The sequence below is a fragment of the Gekko japonicus genome, unplaced genomic scaffold, assembly GCF_001447785.1.
Source record: "Gekko japonicus isolate JY-2015 unplaced genomic scaffold, Gekko_japonicus_V1.1 scaffold1164, whole genome shotgun sequence".
Classification (NCBI taxonomy): Eukaryota; Metazoa; Chordata; class Lepidosauria; order Squamata; family Gekkonidae; genus Gekko; species Gekko japonicus.
The window spans coordinates 387,798-400,670 of record NW_015160873.1 but is presented as its reverse complement, the minus strand read 5'-3'; the positions used below and the strand labels follow the sequence as shown (position 1 = coordinate 400,670).

The window sequence follows — 12,873 nt, the reverse complement described above, 5'->3', positions numbered from 1 at the left end:
GCTGCTGGACCCGCCAAACCTCCCCCGCCCCTGCCTGGCCCCAGTGGTGAGGTCCATGCGGCTCTGAGCCACTGGGCCCACCAAACCTCCCCTGCCCCCCATGGCAATGGCAGTGAGGCTTGACCTCAGCCCGCCAAGCCTCCCCCCCAGTGGCAGCGAGGCCTGGCTGGTCCGCCAAGCCCCCCCCCCACTCTTTTACTTTTGGGGGGATTTAAGTATCCCCCCTATATTTTTCAACTTTTCAGATTTTTCTGCACATCTGGAGATTGCCCCACATGTGCAGGAAAATCTCTCTGCCCCCCAAGTGCCCCTGATGTGCGGATTTAGATATCCGCACGGAGAAGGTGCCTTGGCTATTAGATATATAGATTTTACAAACCAAATGCTTGCAGTATTTACTAGACACAATGCTTATCACTGCAACTGTGTCACCAGGGATCAGCAGTAACTTTCATAAACATGTGTTCCTTACAGAAGGCTGTAAAATAATAATAAGCCCTGTTGGTGGAGTATTTGGTAGAGATGCACTGAATTTTGCTGCACCAGGAATCCAGGCCACACTGTCAAGTTTTAGTTTATTTTCTGAGTATGGAGATTACTGGAATCTGTTGGCCAAACTTTTGTGAGAAGGAATCTTACAAGAGTTGGCCTGTGGCCCACATGGTTTGCCGGTTGTTTTCAGAGGCCAAGGGGAGGGAGGAAGATTATGTCCACAGGTCTCAGATGGGAATGGTGGGTCAGCTGGCTGGCTCTGGCCAGATATTTTGCTGCCTCAATAGGGTTGCCAGCTCAGAGTTGGGAAATACCTGGAGATTTCGGTGGTGGAGCCTGAGGAAGGCAAGGTTTGGGGAAAGGGGGGACTTCAGTGGGGTATAATGCCATAGAGTCCACCTTCTAAAGCAGCCATTTTCTCCAGATGAACTGATCTCTTTCACCTGGAGACCAATAGTGGGAGATATTCAGCCACTAACTGGCGGTTGAAGTCCAAACAAACATCTGTGACAACAATAATGAAGAGTCAATAAAAATATATATGCAAAATTGTTTACTATATTAATTATGATTCTGTGGGAAACTCTCTTCTTTTATCTCTCACATGCAACGATTTTGTGCAATAAAAATACCCGTTTCACAAGGATTGTTTTATCTGAGCATGTAGTGATTACGATTCTTATTAATTTCCACTTATCAACTCTTGAAATAAACATCCCATGTTGACTCTCCGATGATGGGTGTAGACAAGCCCCTTTGCCTCTCCCCAACTCTACATCAAGAGAGCATGAAGGAAGGAGATCACTGGGTGCACTGCTAGAACCTCTGGAGCTTGTCTTCCTTCTGGGTAGTGGAGGTAAGGCTTGGGCAGCTGTGGCTGTCCAGCCAGCCATGTCCACTAACTCTTGTTGTGCTGTGTAGTTGGGACTCAGGAGAAAGATGTGCCTCAGTGTTATGTGAGTTCATCTCAGATGCAGGCAATGGCAGGGCAGTTCTGGGTAGCAGCAACAGGTACAAGCTGTCCCTGCTGTCTCTTCCCATACAACCTCCATTTTCAATCTGTGGTGTCCCAAACAGCATCTTGTTTGCAGTGAGCCAGCCCTGGTGATTGGAAGCTGAGTACCCAGGTGGGCTGGAAGGCTGCCATCCCTCCAAATCATCACCTCAGGCCACCGCCTGAAGTGGTCTCATTACAGAGCCAGTCCCTGGTGTTCCTGAAAGAAATTGGCAATCCCAGTAGTACACTAACCAGGATTCTAATGGCCATCAGACAATATTTGTACTCTCAAGAGCGTGAGACTTTTGTTGCTCAATGTATTTCATTTCTGGAAATGCCAGGGATTGAAAATGGGGACTTCCTGCATGCAAAGCATTGAGCCATTGGCTCTTCCCAATAGTCATTTACCCTTCTTCTGTCTTCTCAGGCATTGTCTTCTTTGTCTGAAGCAGCTGGCTTCAAAGAGTGGGTTGATGTGAGTATCAGTTGAAAGGCTATTTGTTTCACTTGTTTGTGAGTTGGTTTCCTGCCCAAAAAGCACCAAGGTGACGTACGACTTTAAAATACATTATAAATGCGTTTTAACTTAAAATATTCTCCAATATACATAATCAGCAGCAGCGCAAATAAACCACTGAAATAATATCACACACGCACATGCACTCTGCAAAAAAACCAACAACAACGCTTTGATTACACCTGGCAATCCATTAAGAATGTGCAAGCAAATGGATAAAATCAGCAGTAAAATCATAAGAGCAGCCATAGTGAAAACCCAGCAACAGAAGAGCAGCTGAGCAAAGCATCTCCGGGTGTACTGACCTTTTAACTTAAACCAGGAAAATTCCCTGGAGGCTTCTCAGCTCCAACATGATAAGCAAAGTTCTGAAGAAGTGAGCAGTGACTCACAAAAGCTCATCCCCTACTACAAATTTTGTTAGCCTTTAAGGTGCTGCTGGACTCTGGCTCTTTTCTATGACAAGCAATGGCAACGGGCCTAGGCTTGCTGATCACTTCCTTCTACACAGCTGCCACCCAGGTCTGAGCTAATTGTTTCCTGTGGTGCTGCTCCACAGGGTCTTTTTACTTGGATCACCTGGTGGCAGTGATGACAAGAGAAGGCTCACTCGCTGTGCCGCCACTATTAGCCCTCTTGCCAGGGCCTGGACCTCAGTAGTTATGGCAAAGAGGAGGTGACTGGCAGGTCTGTTTACGGATGCCAGGGTTCTCCTGCTTTCAGCCCCCACCTCTCCATCACTGGCCAACTGGCCAGCGGAGGGGAATTACCTCCCCCCAAAGGAAAGAACGACGGAAATTAACGCAACATACCTACATGACACAGAAGTGACGTTGGGGATGTTGGGGGGCGATGTTCTGGTTTTTGGGTAGAACTCTATGGTAGAGGCTAATTCTACCATAGAGTTTTGCCCAAAAACCAGAGTGTCGCCCCCCAGCATGCCTATGTCACTTTCAGGTCATGAAGATATGTCACGTTAATTTTTGTCATTCCTTCCCACAAGTGCGCCCCCATTCCCCATCAGCTGCTCTGAGGGACCTGGCAATTCTAGGTCTTTTCTTCTTACCACTGGTGGGGTCCTTGCTGAGCACCCCCCAGCTTAGTTTGCTCCTGGGTGATTTGAACATTTCACTTCACCTGTGAAAGCTGTTGTATCTGGCAACATGCTGTTAAGGAGTTTCTTGAGAAATGCATCCCTTGGCAGAGAATTTCCTTGGATGGTGCCATAACAGAAAAGGCTCTGCAATGTCACTTAGACTATATTTGGTAAAAGATGGACCATGAAATAGGGATTCTCCCTTATTATGGTCAAATAGGTTTCTGTAGTACATACATTTTTCAATCCTGCAGGAGCTGTGGTGGCTCAAGTGGTTAAGATGCTGAACTGCAGGTTGTGGAAGGTCGGTAGTTCAGCAGTTCAAGACCCGAGTGTGCCGCATGACGAAGTGAGCTCCCATCTCTAGTTCCAGCTCCTGCCAACCTAGCAGTTCGAAAGCAAGAAATTGCAAGTAGATAAATAGGTACCACTTTGGTGGGAAGGTAACAGCGTTCCGTGCGCCTTGGTGTTTAGTTATGCCGGCCACATGACCACGGAAATGTCTTCGGACAGCGCTGGCTCTTCGGCTTTGAAACGGAGAAGAGCACTGCAACCCTAGAGTCAGATTCGACTGGCTTTCAAGCAAGGGAACCTTTACCTTTTTACCTATGATCTAGGCATGAAGTCAACCATGAAAAGAAGAAGAATGCATTAATGATATTTATGTAAATGAAAGGAAGGATAATTAAACTTGAGTCAGTCATACATGCTTAGCCTAATCTAACTCACAGGGTCGTTATGAAGATAAAAATTATACACTAACTTTCTCCCAAGTGGGGGGGGGGAAAGGGAATGAAAGCAGTAAATGATTATTTATTTACTTCATTTATACACTATCATTTTGACCCATATGCTTACTTAAATAACAGTACTATAAAAATAGTTGTGGTGAAATCAGGTGTCTGAAAAATGCACAAATCAGACTCTTTATTCCTTTATCTGTTTTTCTCTTTCCACAAACATTTGACACTGAAGTATCACATGGGAATTCTTTGCTTAGAAGAAATCATTGTATAATTGCTAGTTTCCTTTCCTTTTGATAACTACTTGGACTTCTTTTCACTCACAGAAGCTTTTTAATGCCTTGATACATTTTTTCCTGTGTTTTAGACAGGTGCAATTACAGCGCTACTGACAGATATGTCAAATCTAACCATCTTTGTGCCTTCTCGACAAGCAATTGAAAACATGGACCAAGATGAGAGAGCTGTTTGGATGTCTAAAAGCAACATCCCAGCCCTAATAAAGTATGTTGAGTATTTCTGTCATTATCTTTTTTTGGTTTATAATTTGCAGAAGATTGAAGGACTTTACAGGAATTGCTTCCTTAATTCCTATAAGAGCCTTGTCAATCAGGCACAAATACAGCTCCAGAGCCAAACAGAGTTAAACGTGGGGGGCTAGCATTGAAACATACTAATTTACCTAAGAAGGTGACACAGAAGGAACCAATTTTCCAGTGTCTCATCCATGTTGTGCCTTCTGTACTAGGACGACAATTCTCTGTCTTAAAAAAAAATGTCTTCAATGTTCATGGAAAAGTTTTGATTGGAACCTAGAATCCAGCCCTTCTGTCCTTAAAGACAATGATACCTACCAGGTATAGCCACCTTCTTTGTCCATGGGGTGATTTCTCTGCTTTTTCTGGAATAGGATAAATAGACTCTGTTCTTGAGAGTACATATCAGTCCTTAATCTACATTCAAGTTGCCCTGTGGAAGGAGTAATTGAAAAAGGAAGGAAAACCAGTGCAGGGACATTCTTGCAGTAATGTCTATATGTGCTGTGGCTGGAAGTCCACAAATACCATACTTCGCTATTGTAGAAGAAATGTGTTGGGTAAATGTTTCCCTTGTTTTCTTGCTATTGAATTCATTCCTCTGTATTAGAAATCTATTTTCAAGCCTCATTGAAATCCTGGTATTCATCTATATGTCAAACACTGCAAAACAAAACCAAGATTTATATCTTTGTAACAGAGTGGAGCTGCGGTGGCTCAAGTGGTTAAGACGCTGAACTGCAGGCTGTGGAAGGTCAGTAGTTCAGCAGTTCGAGACCCGGGTGCCGCATGATGGAGTGAGTTCCCGTCTCTAGTTCCAGCTCCTGCCAACCTAGCAGTTCGAAAGCAAGAAATTGCAAGTAGATAAATAGGTACCACTTCAGTGGGAAGGTAACAGCGTTCCGCGCGCCTTGGTGTTTAGTCATGCTGGCCACATGACCACGGAAACGTCTTCGGACAGCGCTGGCTCTTCGGCTTTGAAACGGAGATGAGCACTGCATCCCTAGAGTCGGACTCGACTGGCTTTCGAGCAAGGGAACCTTTACCTTTAACAGAGTGGAATTCAGGAGGCAATTCATACAACTGCCACCAGTAGTGTGGGAGCTACTTACTTCTGGGCTTCTTGCATACCAGATCTGATGCAGTTTATGTCCAAGAATCACAAGGACATTGTCAGTCCTTAGATTGTTTTTCATCCAATCGTTGCCCAATCAGCACACAAGGTGATTTTTAGGTGGTGAGAGAGGGGTTAACTTGGTCAACACTTGTCCCAGCCAAGTGATTCCTGGATACAAACTGGGCCACAGCAGTGGAGAATAGACCACAGAGAAGTGCTCCCATACTGCAAACAGTAACATATGGAATTTTTCCTGGTTCAGATAATTATTGAAGCAAAACAGAGCTCCCGTTCAGTATGCAAGAAAGTAACCATGACTTTTGACATTGTTGATACCTATCTGCATTTCGTTAGGTCTCACATATTAGATGGAACCTACACAGTTGCTGACTTCCAGAATATGTCTTTGTCTGATGACCTGCATGACAACTCTGTCCCAGCCTCCAGAGGAAATGAAGTAAGTTTATCAATACATTCTTTATGATCAAAGGAGAAAATGTCCTTTCCTGGGGTCTTCTCTTGTTTCTATAGACTTCTGTTGCAGGCCGGGAGAATCTCTTGGTTTCGTAATATTGTCTGAGATAGGGTTTCTTTGCATAACTGGACAGACTTTTAAATGATTATTTTAGATGTACTTGGAAAGTTATAAAGTGTGCAAGCTTTCGATGCTGAATCCAGTGTTTCCTCTAAGCTGAGTTAGTGTGAGTTAGCTCACAGTTTTTTAGCCTCCAGCTCGCAGATTTTTGTCTTAGGAAGGATGGCTCCAGAGCAAACTAATTTATGCAGTAGCCAAATCGCTCACTCACAACTTTAATGCCAGTAGGTCACAAGGTAGAATTTTTGCTCACAAGACTCCACAGCTTAGAGGGAGCATTGGCTGCATCTGCCTCAAGTTCTGCTTTGTCTGCTCTGTGTCCAGCCAGAATAATGTGATGTTATAAACTTACATTCACCATGAAGAATACAAAGAAGTTTAGACTTGTTTCTCCCTCCCATGCCTCTTCTTGGATACATTAAGGATACTCCACAGATCACAAGCCAGCAGTAATCAAGAGTTTGGAAAAATTATCCTAACTTTCCCCCCCACCCTCCTCCTTTACAGAATCTTATTGCTAGGACCAACATTGTTGCTGGAGATATTGTAGCCACAAATGGGATTATACACATTATTGATAAGGTACTTGCATACATTTTTCAAATGATAGGATGGCAGCAGAAATAATCATATTCCTTTTTTAAATGGAGATACAGCTAAGGGAAAATGTGTTGTTGGAGCCATATGAAAATTCTCTCAGTGAAGTAGCATCCATTTCACTATGTTAGTGGAGGTTTATCAGCAGGGCTCAGCTGGAGAACTTGGCTGGTTACTTTGTCATTGGAGTTTTTAAGTATCAATTGGATACCTACTTGTTTGGGATGTTATAGTTGCAGTTCCTGCACTGGCAGGGGGTTGTACTAGACCTTGGTGGTCCCTTCCTACTTGTTTGGGATGTTATAGTTGCAGTTCCTGCACTGGCAGGGGGTTGTATTAGACCCTGGTGGTCCCTTCCTACTTGTTTGGGATGTTATAGTTGCAGTTCCCGCACTGGCAGGGAGTTGGACTAGACCCTGGTGGTCCCTTCCATCTCTGAGATTAAATAAATAAATACTCTAGCCCCTTTTATAATAACAAGTGCCCACTGAAGATTTACAGAATTTTTTTCAGCTGCTGATGAAGTTTCCTTTCCCCCCTCCCAAAAAAAAGGCGTGGGGGGAGGGTCCCATGAATCTTTACAATTCGATTTGTCTATGAAAATCCTGATAGTTTAGGTACGTTGCAGTTATACCTTTGTGAATTGATGCAGATGGATTCTTACCTTCTTCTTGAGCAGCTGCTAGGGAAAATAGTCACCCTCTTCCAAATCATATTATATTTAATTCTAAATGTTGGAACTGCATCCTGCAATCACAGCATCATCCACTGATTTAAACTGTGCTTTTGTACTCAGGTTCTTACACCCCGCAGAAGAGTGAGGTCCTCCACACCACCAAAACTTCTTGTCCGTTTGGAACAGATGCCGGACTACACCATTTTCAGGGGTTATATCATTGCAAGTATTTGTGTTATTTTCATAGAACTGGCATGTGGTGTTACACTTGTGACAGCACCTTACTAAACTATCTCACTTCCTTCAAATTCCTCCTCCAAACCCACCTTTTAAGTGAAGCTCTTGGCACAATCGAATCTCCCTCTCTACTGTAATTTAGCCATATATAATTGGAATGAATGAAGATTATCCCCTCCCCTCCTGTTGTGTCTGAAATGTAAAATCTGAGATTGTAAACTCCTTGGGGCAAAGACACATCCTCTTGTACTCTGCAGGGAGCCATCCATGTGCATAGAAAAATAACATTTAAAATTATAGAAAGGAAATAAAGGTGTGTTTGTCTTTCTTTATGTAATAGCAATATAACCTGGCAAGTGAAATAGAAGCAGCTGGCACTTATACCATTTTTGCCCCCGATGACTATGCCATTAAAAGTTACCTCAAGGATAAACAGCTGACTTCTCTGGTATGTACTGGTTTATTAGTTCTCAAGTTTTTATTCATTTATAACTGCTCCAGAGCTTTCCTTCTTGTCCATTTGGTGCTTCAGAACAAAACTGAAAATGCAGCCATTGCTCACAAATAGGGAGTGCCATGGTATGCGTACGCAGGCATAGTGTGCAGAATCCATCCAGTTAGATTGTACCATCCCCAATGACCCGCAGGACAGTCTAGCAAGGATTGACACTATAACTGGCACCACTGAAATTCTTAGGGATTATAACCATCAGCAAAGGGATCCTGCCTGCCAAATTTCAAGCACGTAAGACCCAATTCTATAGGCAAAGTAGCATTCTGGTTTGCAAAGTAGGCATGGCATTGGGCATGGTTTTCTCAAAAGGCAGAAGAAGGGCAGAGCATCTATAAATAATTGGTAATGCCACTAGTAGGCATCACATTTAACAAAGAAGTGAAGCCATCTGTCTACCAAGCATGAACAGGTGCAGGTTGTAGAGCCACTGCTTTAACCCTCTGCCCTTGCTGCTGTGGATGAGCTCTTGCCTGTGAGCCAGTATGTGATTGGGGGAAACACTAGGCACAGGAAGACTTATCAGTGTACTCCTGTTCAGGGGCAACATCTGTGGAACTCTGCTGACTGAGGAATATTCTTAAATCACTCTCCTCCTCTGTTCCCTTTGTCTTTCTTAACCTCAAAGCAGACTCTTGGGGTCCAGAACAATGGTCAAAGCCAAAGTTTTCTGAAGATTACTGTCTTTTAATTTATTTATTTATTTGTCTTTTGGGATTAGTTGTAATATCAATAAGAACAACAGTTGCCTTTTTAGTTACATGATAAAGTGATTTCTGAAAGCACATTCCTAGCACTCAGTCATGTGTTTGATTGAGGGTTTTTGTTTGCCCCGAATCTGGCATAGCGGCCACCATTTTAAATTCAAAATTAGTTTGAGGAGGCCTTCTTAGCCCTTTGTCTCTAGCATTTCTCTGTTCAACCCCCCCCCCCAAAAAAAATAAACTGGGGAAAAGTTATGTATACCAATCCTTGTTGTAAGTCATACAAAATAGGCCTAAACTATAAACCTCTTAATCTTTAATTTCAACATTTTAATCTTTGTTTTATATTTATCGCATTTGATCTTACCCTTCTTCTAAGATGCTCAGATAGTATACTTGGTTCTTCCCTCCTAATTTTATTCTTCAACAATCTTATGAGGTAAATCAGAATAAGGGCAGATTCAAACCACCACAAGGACTTTCTTTTCTAGGAGTTCTGTTCCTCCCAGGCACACACTGGCCTGTTTTGGATCACGACCACAGAACATGGTACAGGGGCTTAAGCCTCCCCCCAACTCTGTTTTCCAAACCTGAAATGGCACCAGGGAGCTGCTATTTGCCTACTAGGAAAATGTATGTGTACTGACAGCTACACATTCATTTCCCCAATGGGGCAAACCATGTCTTCCTTGGGGCTGTTTCAGTTCAGGAAAACAGTGCAGGGTAGAGCTGCCATCCAAACGCTAACAACTGGCAGGAGGTGAATCGGGGGGGGGGGATATAAATATGCAGCATTCTAATGCCACAACGTCACTTCCAGCAGAATCCCAGAACTGGGATCATCATGTCAGCACAATGTTCTGGGATTCTCCCCAAATGCTGTGGTTTTAGCATACAGTGTTTTACCACAGAGTTTTGGGAGAGACCTAGAGTGTCACACCTTCAAAATGGTTATGATATAAGTTCCAGGGTTATGATATAAGTAATATTGCAGCATTGGAATGCCATGTATTGCAGCATTGGAAGGCCGACTTCCTTTTCCCCACCACTCCGTTGAGTGGCAGTGGGTAACGTAGGCTGCCAGTAGCAGCCCTAGTGCAGGGGAAGACTTGACCTCCCTCTCAGTGTCCCTCAGTCTCAATTCTCAGCCAGACTCTCCCAGGCTATGTCTACAGAGTTTTCTGGAGGATGCTTCAGTCTTAGACCCCTTCCAGTCCGGCTTTCGGCCAGGTCATGGGACGGAGACGGCATTGGTCACCCTGACTGACGACCTCCGAAGGCATCTGGATCAAGGTGGTGTGGCAGCACTGTTGTTGCTCGATCTGTCAGCTGCATTTGATACGGTCGACCACCAGTTGCTGGCCCACCGCCTCGGCGACGCGGGGATTCAGGGGCTGGCCCTTCAATGGTTTTCCTCTTTTCTCCAAGGTCGGGGACAAAGGGTGGCGATAGGGGAGCAGTGGTCCCGGAGGCACCGTTTTGATTGTGGGGTGCCTCAGGGGGCAGTGCTGTCCCCGATGTTGTTTAACATCTACATGCGCCCCCTTGCCCAGATTGCCTGGAGGTATGGGCTTGGGTGTCATCAATATGTGGATGACACCCAGCTCTATCTGATGCTGGGCGGCCGGTCGAACTCTGACCCAGATGACCTCCAATGGGCGTTGCAAGCCGTGGCTAGTTGGCTCAGACTGAGTCGGCTGAAACTAAACCTGGCAAAGACGGAGGTCCTGGGCCTAGGTCGGGCCGGTTCAGGGTTGGGACTCCTGACCTTTGATGGGGCGCCTTTGGTGCCAGCGTCAGGGGTTAGGAGTTTGGGAGTGCTCCTGGACTCCTCTTTAACGATGGAGGCCCAGGTAGTAGCCACTGCCAAGTCGGCCTTTTATCATCTTCGGCTGGCACGGCAGTTGATTTCCTTCCTTGACCGTGATGACCTGGCTACAGTGATCCATGCGACGGTCACCTCAAGGCTGGACTACTGCCTTTGTCGCAAATCTGGAAGCTGCAATTCCTAAGGGACCGCCTTTCCCCATATGTTCCCCCAAGGGCACTACGGTCGGGGGGCCAACATCTTTTGACTACCCCAGGCCTCAGGGATGTCAAATTCGCTGAGACTAGGGCCAGGGCCTTTTCGGTGGCGGCTCCTACCTGGTGGAATGAGCTCCTGGAGGTGATCCAGGCCCTGCGGGATCTTGCGCAGTTCTGCAGGGCCTGCAAGACGGAGCTCTTCCGCCAGGCTTTCAAGTAGGAGCCGCTGCCACTACTGTTTCATCAATGCACCGTCGCCAAAAATTGACAGAGATACCATCAGGATGCAAGCAGGCCCTGGGAAGAAGACTGGCTATCTGCTGCTTTGGAACTTACGTCGTTGGTCCAGATCCACCCTACCGGAACCCATCTTGGAACTGGGAACATCAGAGCACCAGCACTTTGTCGTACTATTGTTATGTTTTTATCTTGTTTTAATTGTTTTAATTATGTCTTTTGCCCCAATTGTTAGCCGCCCTGAGCCTTAGGGGAGGGCGGGATATAAATCAAATTATAAATAAATAAATACAAATAAATATTAGCAGTCCAGATAGACTTCAGTAGAAGATGCCTGGCCTTGGGCCACCTGCTGAGCCTCAAGGAAGAAGAGGGATTAGAGGATGATTTTCCCAGTCTTTGACTGATGCTAGAACCACCGCTCAAACTGACTTTCTATCCTTGAATGTGATGTGCAAGTTCATCCCTTTGTTATCTCTGGATAAGTTTAGGAAGTCCTACAAAAGCCTCCAAATCTTGTTTATAAAGGCAACAATAGGATGTATTCACACTGTGAACAACATTCTGTTTGCTTATTTATCATATCTCTATCTTGCCATATTTCCTTGAACTCATGGCAATGAACAATTCAACAATCAAGTTGTGAGGACCAAGAGTGGACTGGGAAGTAGAGGTGTGCATTCAGATACACTCAATCTGAAAACCTTATTGGGTCTTTCTTGGGTATATTTCGGCATCCCAGAAATATCTGGAATTTTTTGAAAACCAAAAAAGTCTCCAAAAAATCCTGGATATTTTTGGGATTTTCCAGGAAGATCAGGAGCCAGCACTGCAGGCTCCCAGAGACTGTCTGAGCTGTGCCCCCCCCCCCCCCCCCGCCGCCCTTTTCTTTCTCTTTTTTGTTTCTGCGTCTGGGGCTTCCCCACTGCTCTTCTCAGTTTCAAACTAGTCTTGTCAGTTTCAAGAGGGTTTTTTCCTCTTTGCCCTTCCTTTGTGTTCCTTTGTGTTCCCTTCCATTTTCTTGCACAGAGCTTGCACCTTTGCTTGGATTTGTTGTGGCTCTGTGCTTTGAGATCAGTCCTTTTAAGTTTGCAATGCCAGTGGCACCTGGTCACCAGTGAACCACCAGGAAATTTCCTTGTCAGTTAAATGGCCAATCTGGCCCTGGTGAGAACCCAACTTATAATAGCCCTATGAACAATGATGGTCTCATTCACATCACTATGAATATGAGCTTTTAAAATATTGATTTCTGCTGACTGTGTTTGTCATAAAAAGCTTACCATATACATAATGTACTGGTCAATAGTTAAATTTAATAATATTATTCTCAGGATGAAGACCAAATCCGGTTCCACATTGTTCTAGAGGAGAAGCTCTTCAAGAATGACTTGCATAATGGGATGTTCAGGGACACCATGCTTGGATTTTCATTTAGAGTAGGATTCTTCATCCATGATGCTCAGGTGCTGTATATAAAACCAAATGATTAGAATAGCTATTGCTGTTTGCTATTTATCCTAATACTATCACTATATCTAATAGTCAAGTTGCCCCTCCGTGCGGATCGCTATGTCCGCACTTCGGGGGCACTTGGGGGGCCGGGGGAGGTTTGTGCACACGTGGGCCAGTCCCCACGTGTGCACAAAAATCTAAAAACTGGACAAAAATATCGGGAGGATACTTAAATCCCCCCGAAACTTACAGAACGTCCCCTGCGCATGCGCAGGGAACGCTCTGCTGCCGTCCTCGCCGCTGCCGCTTTGGAGCCGGCGGCCCGGCCGGCCATGAAG

At 45.0% G+C, this 12,873-nt stretch overlaps 1 protein-coding gene across 1 annotated transcript in view; it reads left to right on the top strand.

The window, feature by feature from the left end:
* Positions 1-12,873, top strand: part of STAB2 (stabilin 2) — a 148,076-nt gene that overhangs the window by 56,833 nt on the left and 78,370 nt on the right. Inside the window, exons 27-33 of the mRNA XM_015422556.1 lie at positions 1,917-1,964; positions 4,213-4,349; positions 5,853-5,955; positions 6,601-6,675; positions 7,487-7,588; positions 7,944-8,051; positions 12,415-12,546. Of these exons, the coding sequence (XP_015278042.1) occupies positions 1,917-1,964; positions 4,213-4,349; positions 5,853-5,955; positions 6,601-6,675; positions 7,487-7,588; positions 7,944-8,051; positions 12,415-12,546 (705 nt within the window). The remainder of the gene's footprint in view (positions 1-1,916; positions 1,965-4,212; positions 4,350-5,852; positions 5,956-6,600; positions 6,676-7,486; positions 7,589-7,943; positions 8,052-12,414; positions 12,547-12,873) is intronic.